The 18,796-nt window shown below is 46.6% G+C and overlaps 1 protein-coding gene across 6 annotated transcripts in view; it reads right to left on the bottom strand.

Moving 5' to 3' along the window:
- PPP2R5C (protein phosphatase 2 regulatory subunit B'gamma) overlaps window positions 1-18,796 on the bottom strand; it is a 123,637-nt gene that overhangs the window by 97,354 nt on the left and 7,487 nt on the right. For all 6 annotated transcript variants that reach the window (XM_038545745.1, XM_038545748.1, XM_038545747.1 and 3 more), the window contains exon 3: window positions 11,939-12,101. In XM_038545745.1, the coding sequence (XP_038401673.1) occupies window positions 11,939-12,101 (163 nt within the window). The remainder of the gene's footprint in view (window positions 1-11,938; window positions 12,102-18,796) is intronic.

Genomic DNA, 18,796 nt, shown 5'->3' with positions numbered 1-18,796 from the left:
AATAAGCAAACAAACAAGTAATATGGAGAGAGGAAAAAAACACTTGAACAAATACACAGAAGGCAGACTCCTGGAGTGAAGTATAAATACTATAAACATGCTGGTGTTAATTTTTCCCCAAATTGATTGGCAGGTTTAAAGCAATTCTGGTCAAAATCTGGTCGGGTCTCTTTATTTTCCTGTCCAGAATTTTTTTCTTAACAAAAACAATTTTAAAGTTCCCCTGGAAAAATAAAAAGCAAGAGAATGAGATAACTTGTGAGAAAGGCTAGTCCCACCCACTGGAAAGCTTGTGAATTCCTGCCTGTGGGATGAGGGCCTAAGAGGAGGTCAGGTCCGTGGGACAAAGCTACAGCCCCCAGAGCGGGAAGCATATGCATCCAAGTGTGTTATTACGACAAAGAAAGACTCCCAAATCAGTGGAAAGGGGACAATTAGATAACCGGTTGGCTATGTGGGAATAAGCGAATTTAAGTCTTTGCACCAAAATAAAATTTAAGAGGAGTTACATAAAAAAACCAAACAAATCCAAATCACCCTGTAAATCCCTAAGGCTTTCAGAAGAGGAGTGTCAAGAAAATAGGACATTTAAAAACTATGGAAAAACCCTTAATGGATATTGCTCACATTAAAAAATTCACAAATTTCTGATGTTCCCTCCAAAAAACCAGAGGAAATATAACTGCTATAAATATAAGGAATTAATAACACACTAGAGTTGATTATAAAAAAATGAGTCCTTGATGCTGAAATGATTCGGTTCACAAAAGAACTATAACCGATCATAATTGTATAAAGAAGCATTTCTCTACCTATCAAATCAACAGTAATTTTAACAAATGGTAGTTACTCAACGCTGGTAAAGGCACGTTGTGACCCTGCCAACAAATCTGTAAGTTGTTTTGATCCTTTCGGAATTAAAATAATCTGGCAAGATGGATCAAGATTCTTTAAGTAATTCTACTCCTGGGAATCTATTCTAGAAATGTTTCTATTCTAGAAACATAGTAGTAGAGTGTAGCATCACATTTTAATATTTTTTAAATTGGGCTAAAATACACATTTTATAAAATTCACCATCTTAACCACTTTTAAGTGTATAGCTCAGTGGTATTAAGTACACTTATGTCGTTGTGCAGCCACTGCCACCGTCCATCCACAGAGCTCTCTTCATCCTGCAGAACTGACACTCTGTCCCCATTAAATACTAATTCCCCAGCACCCCACCCCTATTCTACTTCTGTGTCTGGGGATCTGCATCCAAGCAGATTCAGGCAGGATTTTTCCTGTGGCAGCCTTACCTCACTGGGTGTAACATCCTCAAGGTCCCTGCCATAGCAGGTGTCAGCATCTTCCTTTGTAAGGCTGAGTAATATTCCGTTGTGTGAATGTGCTGTTCCATTCATCCGCAGATGGCCATTCGGGCTGCCTCTGCCTTCGGGCTACCGTGAATAAAGCCGCTATAACATGGGTGCGCAAGTATCTATTTTAAGTCCCTGCTTTCAGTTCCTTGGGGCGCACACCCAGAAGTGAAAATGCTGGAACATATGGCATTTCTATGTTTAACTCTCTGAGGAACTGCCATGATTTTTCCCACAGCAGTAGGATCACTTTTGCACTCCCACCAACAGTGCACAGGGCTCCAATTTCTCCATATCCTCGCCAACACTGGTTGTTTTCTGTTTTTTTTTTTTCTTTGATAGTAGGCAGACTAACAGATGTGAAGTAGTATCTCAATATGATTTTGTTTAGCATGTTCCTAACGATTGGTGATGCTGATTATGTTTTCATCTGCTTGCTGGCTTTGTGTATGTCTTCTTTGGAGAATGTTTCTTTGGGTCCTTTGCCCATTTTTGAATCTGGTTTTCTTGTCGTTGAGTTATAGGAGTTCTTTATATATTCTGGATATTAATCCCTTCTCAGATAAATGACCCTTATTTCCCCCATTCTTCAGAATGCCTTTTCACCTCATTGATTATATCTTTTGATGCACAGAAATTTTAAGTTTTGATGTTGTTCAACTATTTGTACTTTCATTGCCTGTGCTTTTGGTGTCATTTTGAAGAAATCACGAGCAAATTCAATTTCATGAAGCTTTTCTTCTAACAGCTTGTATTCTCAGCTCTTATATTTCGGTTTTTGATCCACTTTAAGCTACTTTATTTTTTTAAAGACTATACTTATTTATTTTAGAGAGAGAGAGAAAGAGATAGTAGGAATGGAGGGAGGGGTGGAGAGAGAATCTCAAGCAGACTCCTCGCTGAGCACAGAGCCCAATGGAGGGGGCTCAATCCCATGACCCCGAGATCATGACCTGAGCCAAAACCAAGAGTCCAAAGCTCAACCGAGTTACCCAGGTGCCCCTGAGTTACTCTTTGTGTATGGTATGAGGTAGGACTCCAACTTCATTCTGAACATCTGTTTCTTCTAGGGCCATTTGTTGGAAAGACTGTCCTTCCCCCACTGAGTGGGTGACACCCTTATTAAAAACCATGTGACCGTCTATGTGAGGGTTTATTTCCAGGCTCTCCAGTCTACTCTGTATTGGTATATATGCCTGTCTTTATGCTGGTATCACAACTGTTTTGATTACTGTAGCTTTGCAGGAAGTTTTAAAATCAGGAAATTTAAGACTTCCAAATGTGGTGTTCTTTTTCAAGACTGCTGTGGCCATCGGAGGTCCCTGGAGATACCATGTAAATTTTAGGATGGCTTTTCCACTTCTGGAAAAAACACTGTTAGGATTTTGATAAGCCTAGCAATATGGTCTTCCAGTCCACAAACACAGACGTTTGTCCAGTGACTGGCATTGTCTTCAGTGTCTTGAAGTAGTGTACAAAACACAAAAGTCTTTTACCTCCTTGGCTAATTCCTAATTTTTTTTTTTGGAGAGCATCACATTTTATTTATGATTCTAAAATACCAGAAACCACCTAAATGTCAAAGGGATGATCCCGCTCAATGAAATATTACACATCCACCAAAAATCTTTATAAGTATATAAAGTGAAAATAACTGAAAATGTCAGTGTGTAAGTTTCAAAAATAGCACGATCCATAAAAAGAAACACTCCCCAAACAACAACAGTAGTCACTGTTGAATGTTATGGCAACGGGTGGTTTTTATTCCTGAAACTTCTGTGTATTTTTCAGTACTGCTAAAATCAGCATATAATACTTAGATAAAAATGACAAGTAACAGTTTTTAAAAAGACATCCAAATGAAGTTACCACAAGGAGGAACCCTCAACAAACACTGCCTCTTGGGTGTAGGTGAAGAATCAAGAAGGGTCTGTGATGGGAAGGATGTATGATCCCCAAAGGTTTGTTCACTGTGATACATCTATGACCTCATGTATGTAAAAACACACCAACAAAAACTGGCCTAAGTTGGGCAGGACAAATTGAACCAACAAACTAGAGGATGTGGAGTCCCTGTCCCAAAGATTCAGTCATGGACTAGTTAATTTTTGCCACCACATCTGCCACCTTTGCTTGGATTCTGTACACACACAAGCTATCAGGGTTCAACCAGTCCCCGGAGTACTGTCTTCACTGATGAAGCAGCACTCAGTGGATGCTCCCAGAAGAGGCTACTACTGCAGCCACGCCCCTGTCACTGGGCTGCAAGTTTCTGCCACCTTGCATTACCCTGGGATGGTTCACTTTCCTCACTTGGAAAAGGAGGTATATGTGATATTCCATCTCCTCGGTTGTTAGGAGGCATAAATGTCACAGGTGGAGTATACCACCCTGCTGTGGTGAGGGGCAGAGCTTGGGAGGGAGTGGCTCCAGCCATTATAGGTGTCATGCTGGAAACCACCTGAAGAACATTGGCCTCTACCAATGGTGCTTCAGATAGATCTCCAGGCTGCAGTGGGATCTCTGCTTAGACCTCACCCCCACCTCCACCCCCATCCCAGAAGCCTTCCTACTTCCCACCCCAGGCCACAGACACTCTCCCCTGGCCAGCTCCCAGATGGTGCCTGGCACACAGCATGTGCACCATCAAATATACTGAATGATGGACAAATCAAGCAGCAACACCTATTCTGATGTTCCCAAACCCCCTTACTACTCTTTAAACCTCTTCCCTGTAGCACATAACCAAAATGGACATGTCACTTAGTTGCCTGGATAGTAACACTTCCTGTCCCCTGGGCACACAATGCCTGTCCCACTGTGCCCTCCAGTACCACCTGTGATGGGCCCCCCTGCTTTCCAGGATGGCCTCAAACCGGGCTCCTGACTCTCCAGTGATGACCGCCCCCCTCCCCTTTCCTGCTGCTGCAGCTGTGCCACCAAGGGCCTGAGCTAATGCCGAGGGGGGAAAGGCACCTTTCTGGGCTCCGGGCGGTGTGCCTTCCAGAACAGAAGGCCGGCAAACAGACCCACTGTTCCTCGTGCACTTTCCCATCAGAGATGCAAATGCAAGCAACTTTGTGCTGCACCAAAGTGAAGGTTTTAAAAGGAATTACTCTTTATTCTCTGGTCCCTCTGTCACTTTGTTTTGGTCTTTATTTAAAAGCAAACTGCCTGTAAATACATCCCACTGATTTTATTTCTGATTTAGCATTTCTGAATAAAACTTTCCAGTTTTCATTTCTAAATTTGGCTTAAGGTTTTTATTTTTCATCTCCCAGCAATTTTGTAGGCAAATTAAATCTGCTCATATTTTAGTGGAGAAGTTTTATAGTTTCTTTCGTTAAAAGAAAGTTGTTTTTGAACCTAGAGAGCCATGGCGCCGTCATAGCAAAGCAAGGCCGCTGTTCTGACCAGCACTATTTTTTTTTAACTGGAAACTGCATGAGCACGAGTGATGTATGTTTTGTTGGGTAAGAGAGCTAACCTAAAACATTTGGCTTCACTTAGAGTTTAAAATAGACTTTTTCCTTAGGCAGATCAAAGATACCTAACATTCAGCTGTGTTCAAAGGTTGCCAGGGAACTTCTGCTTGCCAAAAGCAAGGACAAAGGGACAGGCGCTTGTGGGCCTGTCGCCCTGCAGATCCGAAAGTCCTGTGAGTAGAAGGCGTGGCCAGGCTGGTCCCCAGGGAAGGCTGGCGGGGGTGAGTGGAGTAGACCAAGTAAAACTTACCCCCAGTGCTTGCTGGGCTTCTCCCCACAGCTGGGCTGGAAAGCTTTAAAGCAGAGCAAGTGTTCACAGCCCTTCCTTGTTCCAAGAAGGCAGGGCGCCCACACAAGGTGTCTCTAGCACACGTGACATATCAAGGTGCTCTCACGTCAGCTATTAATAACAAACTTCCTCTACACAGAAGAACCTGAGGTGGAGGAGCGGTGAGGCCATGGCAGTTCTCTGGAAACAGAAGGGCGTGTGGAAGGAGCAGTCGGAGGGCCTGGAGGGCTCTCCACTTCCTCCCATAGAGCGCATCTCCATCCTTGGCAGATGCTCCAAAACAGACATGCAAGCAGCTCTGCCCTCGGTGGCACTTCACCCAAGAGCACCACTTGTGGCACCTCCTGCCACCTGAGTGTCCATCGGCAGACAGATGGATACACACACTGTGGTCTAGCCATACGATTAAATATTATTCAGCCTTAAAAAGGAAGAAATCCCATCACTAGCTACAGCAAGGATGATCCTTGAGGACATTATGCTGAGAGAGATAAGTCAGAGCCAGCAGGACAAATTCTGCATGATCCCAATTCCTGGAGGAGTTGAAATCAGAGAGCCAGAAAGTAGAATGGCAGGTGCGGGGCTGGGGGAGGGCGACGGGAGGCACTGTTTACCAGGACAGGGCTTAGTTGGGGATGAAGAGATAGTGGTGATGGGCATACGGCACTGGGAATGTACTTAATGCCACTGAAATGCACACTTAGGAGTGGCTATGATGACAGATACTACGCTATGCAGATTTTGCCACAATTGCATGCATAGATAAGGCAGGCTCGAGCCAGGTGGTGCAGGACACATCGGTGTGGGCAGAAGTAGCAGGGCACGGCGGCTGCCTCTGAGGTTGGCAGAGCACAGAGGAAAACCAGGTGCTGAGGGTGACAGAGGATGGCCCTTCCAAGGAATGGCATGTGTGTGTGCGGTCATGAGCCGAACGCGAGGTGCCGTGAGAAATCGAGGTGAGGTGTGGGCGAGGCCTGAGCCAGGCACGAAGTGGAGAGTACAGCTGGCAGCTGGAAGCAGACGCCCAGGTTCTGCCCCGGGGCGGCTGCAGAGGCCTGAGCCTGAGCCTTGTGTAAAAGCCGCGTCTGTGGCCCAGGGAGAGCAGACAGGAGAGCAAGGTCTCAGGAGGACCGGCCTGGCCGACGTGGCATCAGCTCTGGGTTATGCACACGAGTGGCCCTGGTGGCGTCTCTGCTGCCCAGCTGCAGTCAGAAGGTAGCCAAGAGGAGCCTGAGTCGGGAAAGCACGGTGGATCTGGGTCTGCTGGCTCCTGGTGGGCAAGGGCCACCTCTGGCCGTTGTCATTGTCCTGACCACCTCCCCATGCTCCAGACAACCTGGTTGGTCAGGAAATATTTGTTGTGAACTGGCACCGGGGGCCATTTCCTCTGTCATGGTGTGCAGCCAGGAGCAGACACAGAAATCCAAGCATAGGGCAGAAGACGGGAGTGATGAGAGCAGTTTCTCAGGCCACCAGAACTAGGGCAGGCACTCTGGCAGCTGCTCATACTCCATTGTTATAATTCTGCAACTAACGGCCAAGAGGCAAAGCTCTCCTAAATACACGCACAATTCATCTTTAGGCAGTAAAAATGACCTGTAAGGCCAAACTTTCAACTGTATCAGAAAATGAACTGTTATGAATAAGGCTGAAGTATTGCATTTTCACTAAAGGAGAGCAAGAGATGTAAGATTTTAACTGCCATTCAAAACCCAAGTTTTAAGAATTCACAATAATAACGTAGCAACTTCTTTCACAAAAGCCCAAGTGCTTAGCAACACCAAATTTCTGCCCCAAGGTTTCCAGCTAATTGCTGTTAAGTCCTAGTTGTTCCTTTATGACCTGACTCTTCCCAGGCTCTTTTCCATCAGGAGAATGGCCCCAAGAAACAAACTGGGCAACTGATTTACCCCTCCTACACATCACCCAAAGCATCTCCCTTCAATTGGCATCGCTTCTACCGTAAGGAAGGGACTAACTCAGGAGGCTCTCTAAAAGCAAAAGGCCCGAAGACTACATTCGGCCTTACTGTTAAATGAGTAAAATAGGAAATGCTACTTTCCACTTAACAAATGACTCAGGTGTTAAATGACCCCAGTCTGGAAAAGGTGCGACAGGACAGGTGTCTCATCTGCTCTGGGTAGACTGTGTACGGTGCCACCTCTCTGGACAGTATCTGGGCAGTATCTCTCAGGGATTGTGAAAACACACAGGCTCTGATCCAGTACTTCCTTTCTGAGCCCACCTTAAGAAAAGGTTTAAAGATATGAACAACAATGAAAGGTTTATGTTATGCCACAATCTATACAGACTTAAAACCAAGGTTTCACCACACAATGGAATAACACGATCATTAAAAAAAAAATCCTGCTTCTACTTCCGTTAAAGTCAGAAACAAGACAAACATGCCTGCTTGCACCACCACCTATAACGCCTTACTGGAGTTTTCAGCCAGTTCAAGAGGAAGACACTAGAGGTACAAGAATTAGGAACAAAAATGTGAGGCCATCTTTAAGCACAGATCTAATTAGATACCTGGAACAACCAAAAGAAATCAATGGAAAAACTACTGCAAACAATAAGATAATTCAGTAAGAAAGCGGAGGTGAAAGCAAGACACAGAAATCAACAGCCTTCCTAAAAATAATTAACTATTCAGAAGACACAGCAGCAACAATAACAGAATATCTAGGTGTAAAACTTAATAAGAAATGTGCAAAACCCACACAAGGGAAACTTTAAAACACCCAAAGAGAAATGAGAGTGGCCTTCACATAGCACACTCTTAGGCCAGAGGATGAAAATATTCTCAAGGTGCCAATCCTTCCTGCACATTTAAAAAATGTGATAGGATCCAGATAAAAGCACAACCACTTTTTCTGCAATGAAATGAGCCAATTCAAAGTTCCTGCTGTTTGTAATAATATCCGCATTATTGTTGTGAATTATTTTAATAGGATACAGCAATAATTATGTCAATGATGTCAGAAAGCAAGATTTTCAGTGTAAAAGAGATAAAACTGAAAATTCAAGAATCATCTGAAAACACCATAATGAAAATTTAATTGAAAACGTCAATATGAATGTCAACATATTTATACTTATATTCCATCTCCCTCCATTGACAGCACCTAAAAGCAACACCAGTCCAATAGCAACAAGCACCCTTAGTACCCAGATTTTGGTCTCTAAAATCAGGTCCCACTGAAAGGAATCAGGGCTCTTTGAAAATAGTTGATTCCAAGTCTGGGGCAAGGAAGGTACAAAATGAGGCTGGGGGACATCTTACTGTGTTAGAAATCAAGGAATCAAAAATAAGTGTGTCCATGTCAAAAAAATACACAGGAGAGAGCTTCAAGAATACCCAATGGTTGAAGTTATGCAGCCACACATCAGAAAAACAGTAATTTTAGATGGCTGTAGCACACTGAAATAAATGAAATACCTAAGTCCATAATGATATTCAAAAAAAAGAAAACCAGAAAAAAATCTCTAGTTTTCACCAGTTGAGGGAAAGTCTAACTAAAATGCAGAGCATTACACCTGTTCTGACTTTCCGTAGGAACTATATGTCAAGATAACCAAGTATCTCCAGTTGGTAAGAAACAGCTCTGCTTTCAGAAGAATGCCAGATTAAATGTTAACTCTCTAGTGACACTGCTGACTCAAGCAAGGACTGTCTCATGGTATACATGGCATTAGCACACGGCTGGTGGGGAACAGACCTTGCAGATCGCCATCAGTACTTCGGGACAGCCTAGTCACAGGGGGAAGCATCGTGGTCTGATGGAGAGATCAACGTATCATTACCCTAACACGGTGTAGAATCTGGCATCACTTATGACAGTCACCAAATCGAACAATTATCCTGCACTACCACCAATATCTCCCGGGTTATACAGTAACATGTCTGATGTATTCCATCCAAAAAAGACTTCTATTTACAGGAACTGCAGGGAATAAGCGGGATATTTTACATGACAACCGGCCTGACTAATTTAACAAGTCGTAATAAACTAGTGCTGTGACTTACAACATTCCCAGACTGCTAGCGAACCAGGTATCTGGTAGAAGGAGCGAAAACAAATCCCTATTGAAGAAGATACTTTCATTTTAGGTTTTAACTTATTTTAAATAGTTGAGTACAATGACCAGCATATACTAGAAAATAGTCAGGTACTCAAGGAAATAAGACAACACAAGCACACTCTGACAAGGATGATAATACCATGTGACACAGAACTCGAAGTAGCTGTGCTTACTGCACCCCCAGAAATGGCAAGCGTGATCTGCGACAGAACAGGAAAATAGGAGAAAGTCATACTGCAGATTAAAAATGTAACTGCAATAAATGGAAAAGGATATGAGATGTAAAAGCTCAACAAAGGGGACTTTAGCACATGCTAGACAGACCTGAAGATTCCCAGCAAGGTAACAGAAATTAAGCATGGTGCTCAGAGATTCTGACAGCAGCTCAGCAAGGCAATTTTATATCTACTGGCTGTAATAACACAAAACGGCTGCATTTTACATTTCATTTGTATAGTTATTCATTTTCACAGTATTTTATAGAAGCATCAGTCCATGAAGGGTTGAAAATCAAGAAAAAAAAGCCTGGTCCTTCATCAGAGATAATGTGAGACGCTCTCAATGGGAACATAGCATGGGAAGTCACAAAAAGTGAAAAATACAGGTGAGGATTACAAAGAAAGATGGTAAATGGAAAAGTCCAATACATGTTTGATTAAAGCCAAAGACGAATGTAGAAGACATAATGGCTGGGAACCCTTCAGCACTGAGGAAGTATAATAATGTATGGATGTGCAACAAATCCCAAAAAAGGCTGATTGAAAAGAAATCCGCATTTGGACACCCAGCAGTGGAACTACTGAAAAATCAATGTTAGAGACAAAAATCAGAAAAGTAGCCAGAATCACAGTCCCTTCAAAGACTAACTTTGGTTTCTCAATTGTAACAAAGTCAAAGGTGATGAAATGCTTATCTTCCTTGTTCTCACAGAAAATAACTACACCTGCAATTCAATCTCAGTGAACATCTTTCAAGAATGAGGGCAGAATAAAGATCTTTTCTAGATAAATAATCTGCCACCACTAGACTCATTAGAGAAAGTTCTACAAGACATATTCCAATAGAAAGAAAGTGATCCTGGAGGAAAGTCGAAGATGCAAGGAGGAATGAAGAATAAAGTGATAAATAAGTGGATAAATCCAAACGATCACCAACAGAATATGACAGTAACGCTGTTGTGGAGGATTTTTAAGGGCTGGAAGAAAAATTCGAAGATCCAACAAAGGAGGGTCTTAGAAGATGGGAAAAGTAGCTTTTCTTTTCTTTCTCTTCTCTTCTCTTCTCTTCTCTCTTCTTCCATCCTCTCTCTCTTTCTCTTTTTCTTTCTTTCAAAGTAGTGGACTTTAACTTTCAGGCTTACAGAAAAATCAAATGTGAAGTACAGTTTTCATATTACCTGCCACCTGTTGTCCAATATTAACATTTTGCATTACAGTGAGTGCGTTTGTTACAATGGATGAGCCAATACTGATATATCATTATTAATTAAATACCATAGTTTACAGGAGGGTGTGTTCTTTGTGTCATACATTTTATGGGTTTTGGCAAATGCAAAATGCCACATACTCACTATCCTGGTATCGTACAGAATAGGTCCGCTGTCTTCAAACTCTCCTATGCTCCATCTATTCATCCCTCCCCAAAATGACTTCATATGCATATTATCTATGAGGAAACTAAACCAAATGTAAGCCAGATCCATGCTCTGCAAGCTGCAGGGAGCAGACAGCCTGGATTCCTAGCAAGTGAGGGGCAGGAAGAACATCTGTGAATCCAGAAACTGCTCATTCCCTCCATCCCTTCCTTCTTCCCTCCTCCTCCCCGACACGTCTGGCACCTCTGCACTGAGCCCTTGCTATCTGCCCTGCAGTGTGGAAGGCGCTGGAACACACCTGTAAAGAGGATGCACTTCCTGCTCTGGGTTCATGCGTCTCACAAAAGACCTGCTGTTATGAATTGGAGGTATGAAAAACATCTGATGTTTTATTTATCATGCTAGTCTTATGTTTTAGTAAAGATAAAGGTTTTCAGAGGTTCATGGCTGACTTTGGTCAAATTTGACTTTCCTTGATTTTATGAACTTCAACGTCAACATCTCCTAGGGGAGCACGTTTAGGGACTGAACACCCTCAGACGGAAAGAGGTGACTGTGCCATTTTGGGGGGAAATTCGAAGCAAAGGGCACCATTCCCTGACTAATCTCAAATAGGAAACCCCTGGGCAGTGTAATACCTATGTGACTCACAGGGAAAGAGTCCACAAAAGACCACGGTTACAATCCTCACTTCTCCAATACCAGGAAAGTGAAGAGGCTCTACTGTAGCTTTTATAACCTGTCTCCTGCAGTGGCTCCTTTCTGAATCATAGAGCCCACAGGTGACAAATGCAAGAGAAGACTGACTTGAAGGGAATGCCAGCTAGCTCAGTTACATAAAGAGATGTATGTCTTCCCCTGTCTTTTCTAGCGTGTTAGAGCTAGAACACATTCTCGATTACATTTTTATCTCAAACAGCTCTGGAATCTGAAATATCGGTTGGGTAAATCAGTTAGTGGCTTTTAATTGAAAAACAACAACAACAACAACCCTCAACAAGGAGGACCCGAATGAAACATAAATACAGCAGAAGCAGGAAGAAGCAGGCCAACTCTCCAAACACTCCTCCTCCCTAAACAGGCACACTTTGACTTTTAAAAGACAAATAATAGAGATTACCTTTTAGAGACGGCAGTTTTTGAAGCTCTCTGTTATTGCTGGCGTTAAACCTGGAGGAATTTTGCCGCTTCTCTTTCTTCACTATGGGCTGAGGGACTGGCACTTTTATTTTGCTGGACACTGTAGACGGGGGAGCAGCAAGGTTGTTTTTCCTGCTGGAAGTCTGTTTCCAAAATAAAAACAGAAACAAATGCATACCTCAAACGGTCGTGGTTTACAGCACAGTTAGAATCTGGAAAATCTATATGAGTTTTGCTCAGGGACAGTCCCTCCACTTGGCCGTAAACGTTGTTCCTTAAAGTGGCCAGAGTGGAAGCTAGATCCCACCTCTGGATGCTGGATTTCAAGGGATTCACAGAGATGCCTCATTACTCATGGCTTCCTTCAAACTTTTTACTTCTAAACATTTACTACTTAGGCTGATGCCTGTATACACAGGCGGATGATGACCCTTCAAAGATGTTCACATCCAACTCCCTGGAAGCTCTGAATATGCTTCCTTACTTGGCAAAAAAGACTTTGGAAATGGGACACGGTAAAAATGCAGGACTGTCAAAGCGGGCCCTGTATAATCACACAAGGTCTCGATAAGACAGGACAAGGCAACACAGAAGCAGATGACAAAGCAGAGGTGAGAGCCTCAGAAAGATTAGATTGCAAGAAGCCGTGCTGCTGGCTCGGAAGGGAGAGGAGGGGGCCGTGAGCCAAGAAACGCAGGAGGCCTCTAGACGCTGGAAGAGACCTAAACGGACTCTCAACCAGGGCTTCCAGAAAGAACTAGCCATGCTGACACCTTGATTTCAGCTCTATTTCAGACTTTTGACCTCTGGAACTGTAATAAGTTGGTGATCATTTGTCCAGCAGCCATAGGCATCTTGCAGAGCAGACACCTTCTCTGCTGACGCACCACTCAGCCCTCAGCAATCTGTGATAATGACTGAAAAGTGCTTGTCCCTCAAGCCTCAGGAAATGCTCTTCTTTCTAGCCTCCCCGTCCTTGCATCCATCTCCAGGCTCCAAATCTAGTGTGTTCATCTCTGCACTGCAACACCTGGGTTGTCTGAGGACAAGTGGCCAGCTCGCAAGGGGAGAAGGAGCTGTGCAAACACCCAAGCAGATAGGGGTGGGCATCGAGAGCATGTGCAGCACAGTCGGGGGTCCTGCTGCCCAGGTTGCTCAGGTGTGCATGGTCCCCCGCGGGGATGCCAGGGCGAGGGTCAATGAAGCATCGACCATCAAGATTCTTTGTGCAACCCGCTCACTCCTCCCACACCTCCAGGCTGCCCAAAGGAATGGAGTTTGTATGTACACGTAGGCGCTTTTCAAAAGCCTACCAAACTCACCCTAGAAACATAAACCCACCGAGCCTTTTCTAATCACACGAGTTATGAGAGCAGATGCACCAACTTAAGCACCCAACGATTTCCTCTCCTCCTTGAATGGAATTTTTACTAAGAAGTCAGAGCAGCTTTATTTTAAAAGAAGGTGCTTAGGAATAGTTGGCAAGAGTTTTCCAAGACGCAGGATGCCCAGACATAGGATTCTGAATAGGGAGCGAGGGCCTGGGCTCCCTCTTCTCCCACAGTTGGCAGCTTCTCCCTTGAAAGGGCTTTCCCGGATGTCATCTTTAACATGTGTCATTCTTTCCACCTGACCATGAAAGTTGGGTCTTCATCCTTAAAAACCCTATTCATACCTCTCCTCCTCCCCAGAATTCCCCAGAAGCCCTAGTTTTCACCCCCCAGTCACAAACAGCTCTTCCTAGGCATGCACCTGTCTTAAAATGTTAAGTTATACACCCATGTGTCTAGTACAGTTATACCTCCTTTCCACCTTCTATAATGCTGAATCCCATGTGCCACACATGAGGACCCTGAGGACAACAGGGCACGTGCTGCTCCCTCCTAGACAGGAGTGGACTGGCCATCTCCTGCAACAAAGCTTGGAACACTGGCATTGGGTGATGGGGCTAGCTCATAAACAGAATTAACTCCATGCATATCCACAGCCCATGCACGACACACGCTGAGGCGAGGCTTCTAATGTCTGACAGGGAAAAACGTTATTCCTAAGACCTGCTGACTCTGAGCCACTGGCTTTTCTGCGTGGGCCCTGCTGGCTACCCTCCTCCGAGCACTGTCCTTGGGACAGGCAGAGAGAGCTTCTAGAAAGAAGACCTAGTCCCATCACCCAGGCTAATCCACTGTAGTCACTTCCTAGGCCTTGGCTTCAGCCCATTGGCTTAACAGTGGTCTCTAGAGCCCCACGCTCAGGTCATCAGCTCCTGCACTGGTCCGCTCAGGTGAGGAGCAAGGAAGTGTGCTGCTCACCCTGAGTGCAGCTCCCTGAGGCCTCCAAGAAGTGTGGTCAACTCCGTGGGCTGCCGCCTGCCTGGCTGAGCTCTGCTACAAGGTGGCTGTCTGGTCTTTCCCTCAATGGGATGTCAGCTCCAGGAGGGCTTGGATGCCACGCTGTCCTGTTCTGTGAGAGCCAAGGACTGCCCCATACCGGCCAGGTCAGGCAGGCCCCTCTGAGGGCATGTGTGTGTGTCCTGGGGGGACAGCATTCAGGCAGGGCCACCAAGAGTGGGTGTCAGTGTGACCACCCTCGCTGCAGAGAGGTGAGCAGGCATCCGGGGAGCCTGGGGGCCACAGGTGCCTGCAGAGCCCAGTAGCCCAGGTCAGAGTCTGACCCTTGCCTGACGGGCACCTGGAAGCCACGCAGGAGGCGCTGAGCAGGGTGACGGTGTGAATTTATCTTCCTGTTCAAAAGGCGCTTCGGGCTGCAGTGTGGCCTGCAGACGGGAAAGGAGGAGGCTAGAGGTCTAGACCGCAGGTGGGACTAGTAGCTGCAGCAGACCAGTAGCTAGCAGGTGCGTGGGGAGTTCCAGGGGGGGGCACGGCAGAGGGCCGGGGAACCAGCGGCTGGGCGGCTGGGGGCACCAGTCACAGTGACGAGAAGGAGAAGTGGGCCAAGAAGCTGGGTCATGAGCATGCTGGGTCCGAGTCAAAGACATGGTGACACCCATCCTCACTGCCCCCCCGAGCTCTCTGCCTTGTGGACAAGGTCCAGAGTGCTTGCTGTCCTCGGTGTCCTGGCCACCGCCTGGCTGCCCTCGGCTGCCTTCTCCACCCACCCAGGGCCTAGCTGTGCGCCTGGCCCTTGGACACCTTGTGCGAGCTGAACACGAACTTTGCAGTTACCCGTCTCCATGGTCACTGAAGTCACCGAATGAGGAGACCACCCAGCAGAGGCGTGCAGAGCGGAAAAGGTGGAGGGGCGAGGGGCTGAGGAGAAGGATGAGGCTGAGAAAAGACAGTTTTTGAGGAAGGAGGAGGTCAACCCACCAAATGGCACTCAAAGCCAAAGACTCGGACTTGGCATTTTGGGGCTGGTGGAGGCTGCGGAGGGCAGTGGGGCAGCAGGGAGAGGCTGCCGGTCTGAGGCCAAGGCGGGGAGGCCTGTAACAGCTTCGGGAAGGTAGCCGGGAAGAGTGTCAGGGCAAGCAGCAGAGCCCCAGGAGGGACCTCGGACTGTCTGGAGGGCAAGAGGCTTGACCATGCTGGGTGCTGACTGGGAGGCCACCAAGGCTCGGCTGAGTGACAACGGAACAAGCGAGATCTGGGCCCTGGCGTGTAGTGACAATAGAACAGAGGATGGACAAGACAGGACAGCTGTCAGTCTGATGGCCGGAAGGGAGTCAGATATCTGAGGGCCTCCCCTGTGTGCACAGACACATGTAGTCACCTGCAAGAAGCACCCTGAAGGGAGGCGAGGCCTGAGAAGGTGAGGACCCTGAGGGTCCCTGAACAGCAGAGAGAGGCAGGAGCCCAGAGAAACAGAGATACTCTGAACACCAAATACCAGCAGCCAACTGGACATGTAGTGGTCGGTGCCCAGGGGGCCCACTGCCTACACAGAACAGTTGCTGGGACCCCCCAACCTACTCACGGCCAGGTGCTGTCCTGAGCCGGGATGGGCGCTGTTACCCCAGGGCCCTGCAGCACCCTGCCCCGTGGTGCAGTGTGATCTCCTGGGATCATACAGGGAGCAGTGAAGCCAGCTTGGACCTTGCTTGCTCCTTGGACTTCAGATACCACCTCCCTTGTGTCCCATATCCCAGCAATTCTACGCTCCAATATCTTCTAAATTTCTTCTAAAATTCTCCCCTTCTGCAATTAGACGATCACTATGATGGACTATCACCACTGTGTGCCAGAGACCGTGATTCAGAGCTCAAGAAGTATTTGCATACTTTTTAAGATCTTGAAAAAAACAATTCATCTAAAGAGTATGGTACTGGCATAAAGACAGCCACATAGATCGATGGAACAGAATTATGACCCAAGACCACTTGATGGGAGATGACGCTCTTCAACCGGTGGTGCCGGGACAGCCCTGCTGTTTGGCACTGTCAGCCTCGAGTGTTTGTGAGGGCAAGAAAGGTAGGTCTCCAGAGAAACCAGGCTGTCTAGGAAAAACTAAGGCTGCTAGTGTAGGAGCTGGCCCCTCAGAGCAAAGCTCCCTGCACTCGGCCTTTCAGGGCCGGAAGCCACAAGAGCCAGCTCTCAGCTCAGACCTGCCAAGCGAGCTGTTTGCTGACAAGCCCACCCAAGTCCAGCACCCACGGCCCGCTGTGCTGCGGCCTCAGCTCTGGGTATGCGGTACCCGGGCATCTGATGGACCTGCTGCCAGGGGGTCTCCTGGTTTCAACTTTTGTCCCTCTATTTCCTACACAGCAGCTGCATAGAGCTTTAATTTGTTTTTTGCAGAGAGCTTTTTAAATACATGTCGATTATCCTCTCCTGCTCAAACCATGTCAATGGCACTGCAGAGCCCACTAGCCCAGGTCAAAGTCTGACCCTCAATGGCTTCCTGTCACCCTAAGAATAAAACCCAAGGGCTGCTGACGAGATCCCACTGGACCTTCCTTGCCTGTCCCTATCTCTTTGTCCCTTCTGCTCAAGCCTCCCTTGTTTCTCTTCAGCCAAATTGGCCTCCCTTCCAGTGGACACACAAGCTCACTTGTGCCGAAGGGCCTGTGCACTAGCTACTTCCTCTGGCTGGAACGCCCTTCCCCAGATCTCTGCACCACTGGCTCCTTCTTCACATTCGGGAGTCACCTCTAACATCCTCTCCTTGGTGAGACCATCCCGGGCCACCTGAAGCAGCCTCGGGAAATGTGAGTAGCTTTGATATCACAGGGGTCAGGGAGTGCTCCTGATGTTGAGAGCTCCGGGGCCACTGCTCCATAGGGTGTGAGAAACCAAATGCCAACAGTGCACCTTACACACACCAGTGCACCTGGCGCTCGCTGAAAGCAAACTGCGCGAGTGCACGGGCCCTGCTGTGTCCCGCGCTGCACCCCCAGCACCCATCATGGCACCCAGCACTCAGGAGGGGGTCAGAGTGTGCCTGCGGGGTGACTGGGAAGGGGTCACCTGGAGGGAAGCCTGCAAGGTGGCAAAGCATGGCATCCAGGGAGGAAAAGGACTTGGGGAGAGAGAAAGGTCACTCCCATGAGGGACAGGGCACCCTCCAGGGCCTGCCCTCTGCCATGCGATACTTCCTCCCATAAGATCTGGACCAGGATGTGAATCAGTAGAGCAGGTAAGAAAGCTTGCTCCTAAGGGTATACTGGGTGAAATGAGAGAGTATCGAGTATTATGCTATTTTATTTTTTAACCATGTGTGTTTTGATCCCCAAAACAAAGATAAAATTTCTAAAAAGGAAGATGGGAAGCACATTGTTTCCCCTGGGCCTCCCCCAGGCCTGCTCCTATGGGAGACGGCGAGGCATTGTCCGGGTGTCAGGTGTAAGTCTTTGCAACTCAGGCAGTCCTGGGCTGGTGGGGAGCAGGGCCCCTCCTTCTCACCCCCACATTCCCTTCTCTTCTACCATCCGCTTTTCCCTAACTTCATCCACTTCCATCTAAATTTAATACTTCGTATTAGGAGTGACAGCCAATGAAGTTAAAATAAGTCACACGCACTTGAATTGAAATTATTTTGGAAAACACTACCGGTGCCTTTCTGTGAAGCGGGAAATATTCTTTACCTGCTGTCCAGTGGGGTAGCCACCAGTCACCTGCGGCTCCTGAGCACTTGAAATGTGGCTAGTATGACCGACGAACTAAATTTTCAAATTTAATTTGATTTCTATCCATTTCAAGAGCCACATGTAGCTAATGGTTAGCGTTCTCCAGGCATTTTGGTGTTCCTGCTGGATAAGAACAGCACGGGGCCAGAGCTACCATCCCGCTAGAATCATGCTAAGTTTCGTCTTAATAAAATATTTAAAATGAAGGAAATCCAATGTCCTCAAACTAATATCCAACCCCCCTTCGATTCTGGCCTTGTCCTCTCACTCCCCCAGGTGGAGGAAACGAAGATGACAGCATTGCCTGGATTTGGGCAGCAGGGCCTCCCAGCAGTGGCCCTTCCTAGACCTGACCGGACCAAAAGCAGAGCCCCGGAAGTCTTAGCTGAACACAACATACCAGCAGGAAGGTGCAAGGCCATCACCTATAATGTGTCAAGTTAGACACCACTGAGCCCTGACCTTTGGGCACCCGATGTTTTAAGGAAACACTGGAGACTTTTTACAGTGGAAATCTTTCTTTCTTTTTTTTTTTTTAGTGGAAATCTTTCACATGAATTTTCCCTGTGACTTGGGGAAATATCACCATGATTCATGTTGGTGGCAGACTGACTCACACAGCAGATGCAGGTGGAGAGCTCTGCACCCGGACACGCAGGGCTACAGGCGTGCACTCACCCCGCAACAGCTTTAACATGGGAACCCTGTGCTTTTTCCATGAATTGGAAAACTTTTATAAATGATTTCATGTCATTCACT

This window comes from Canis lupus, chromosome 8 (genome assembly GCF_011100685.1).
Source record: "Canis lupus familiaris isolate Mischka breed German Shepherd chromosome 8, alternate assembly UU_Cfam_GSD_1.0, whole genome shotgun sequence".
NCBI lineage: Eukaryota > Metazoa > Chordata > Mammalia > Carnivora > Canidae > Canis > Canis lupus.
The sequence above is the reverse complement of the archived record's forward strand: the minus strand, read 5'-3'. Positions and strand labels throughout refer to the sequence as shown.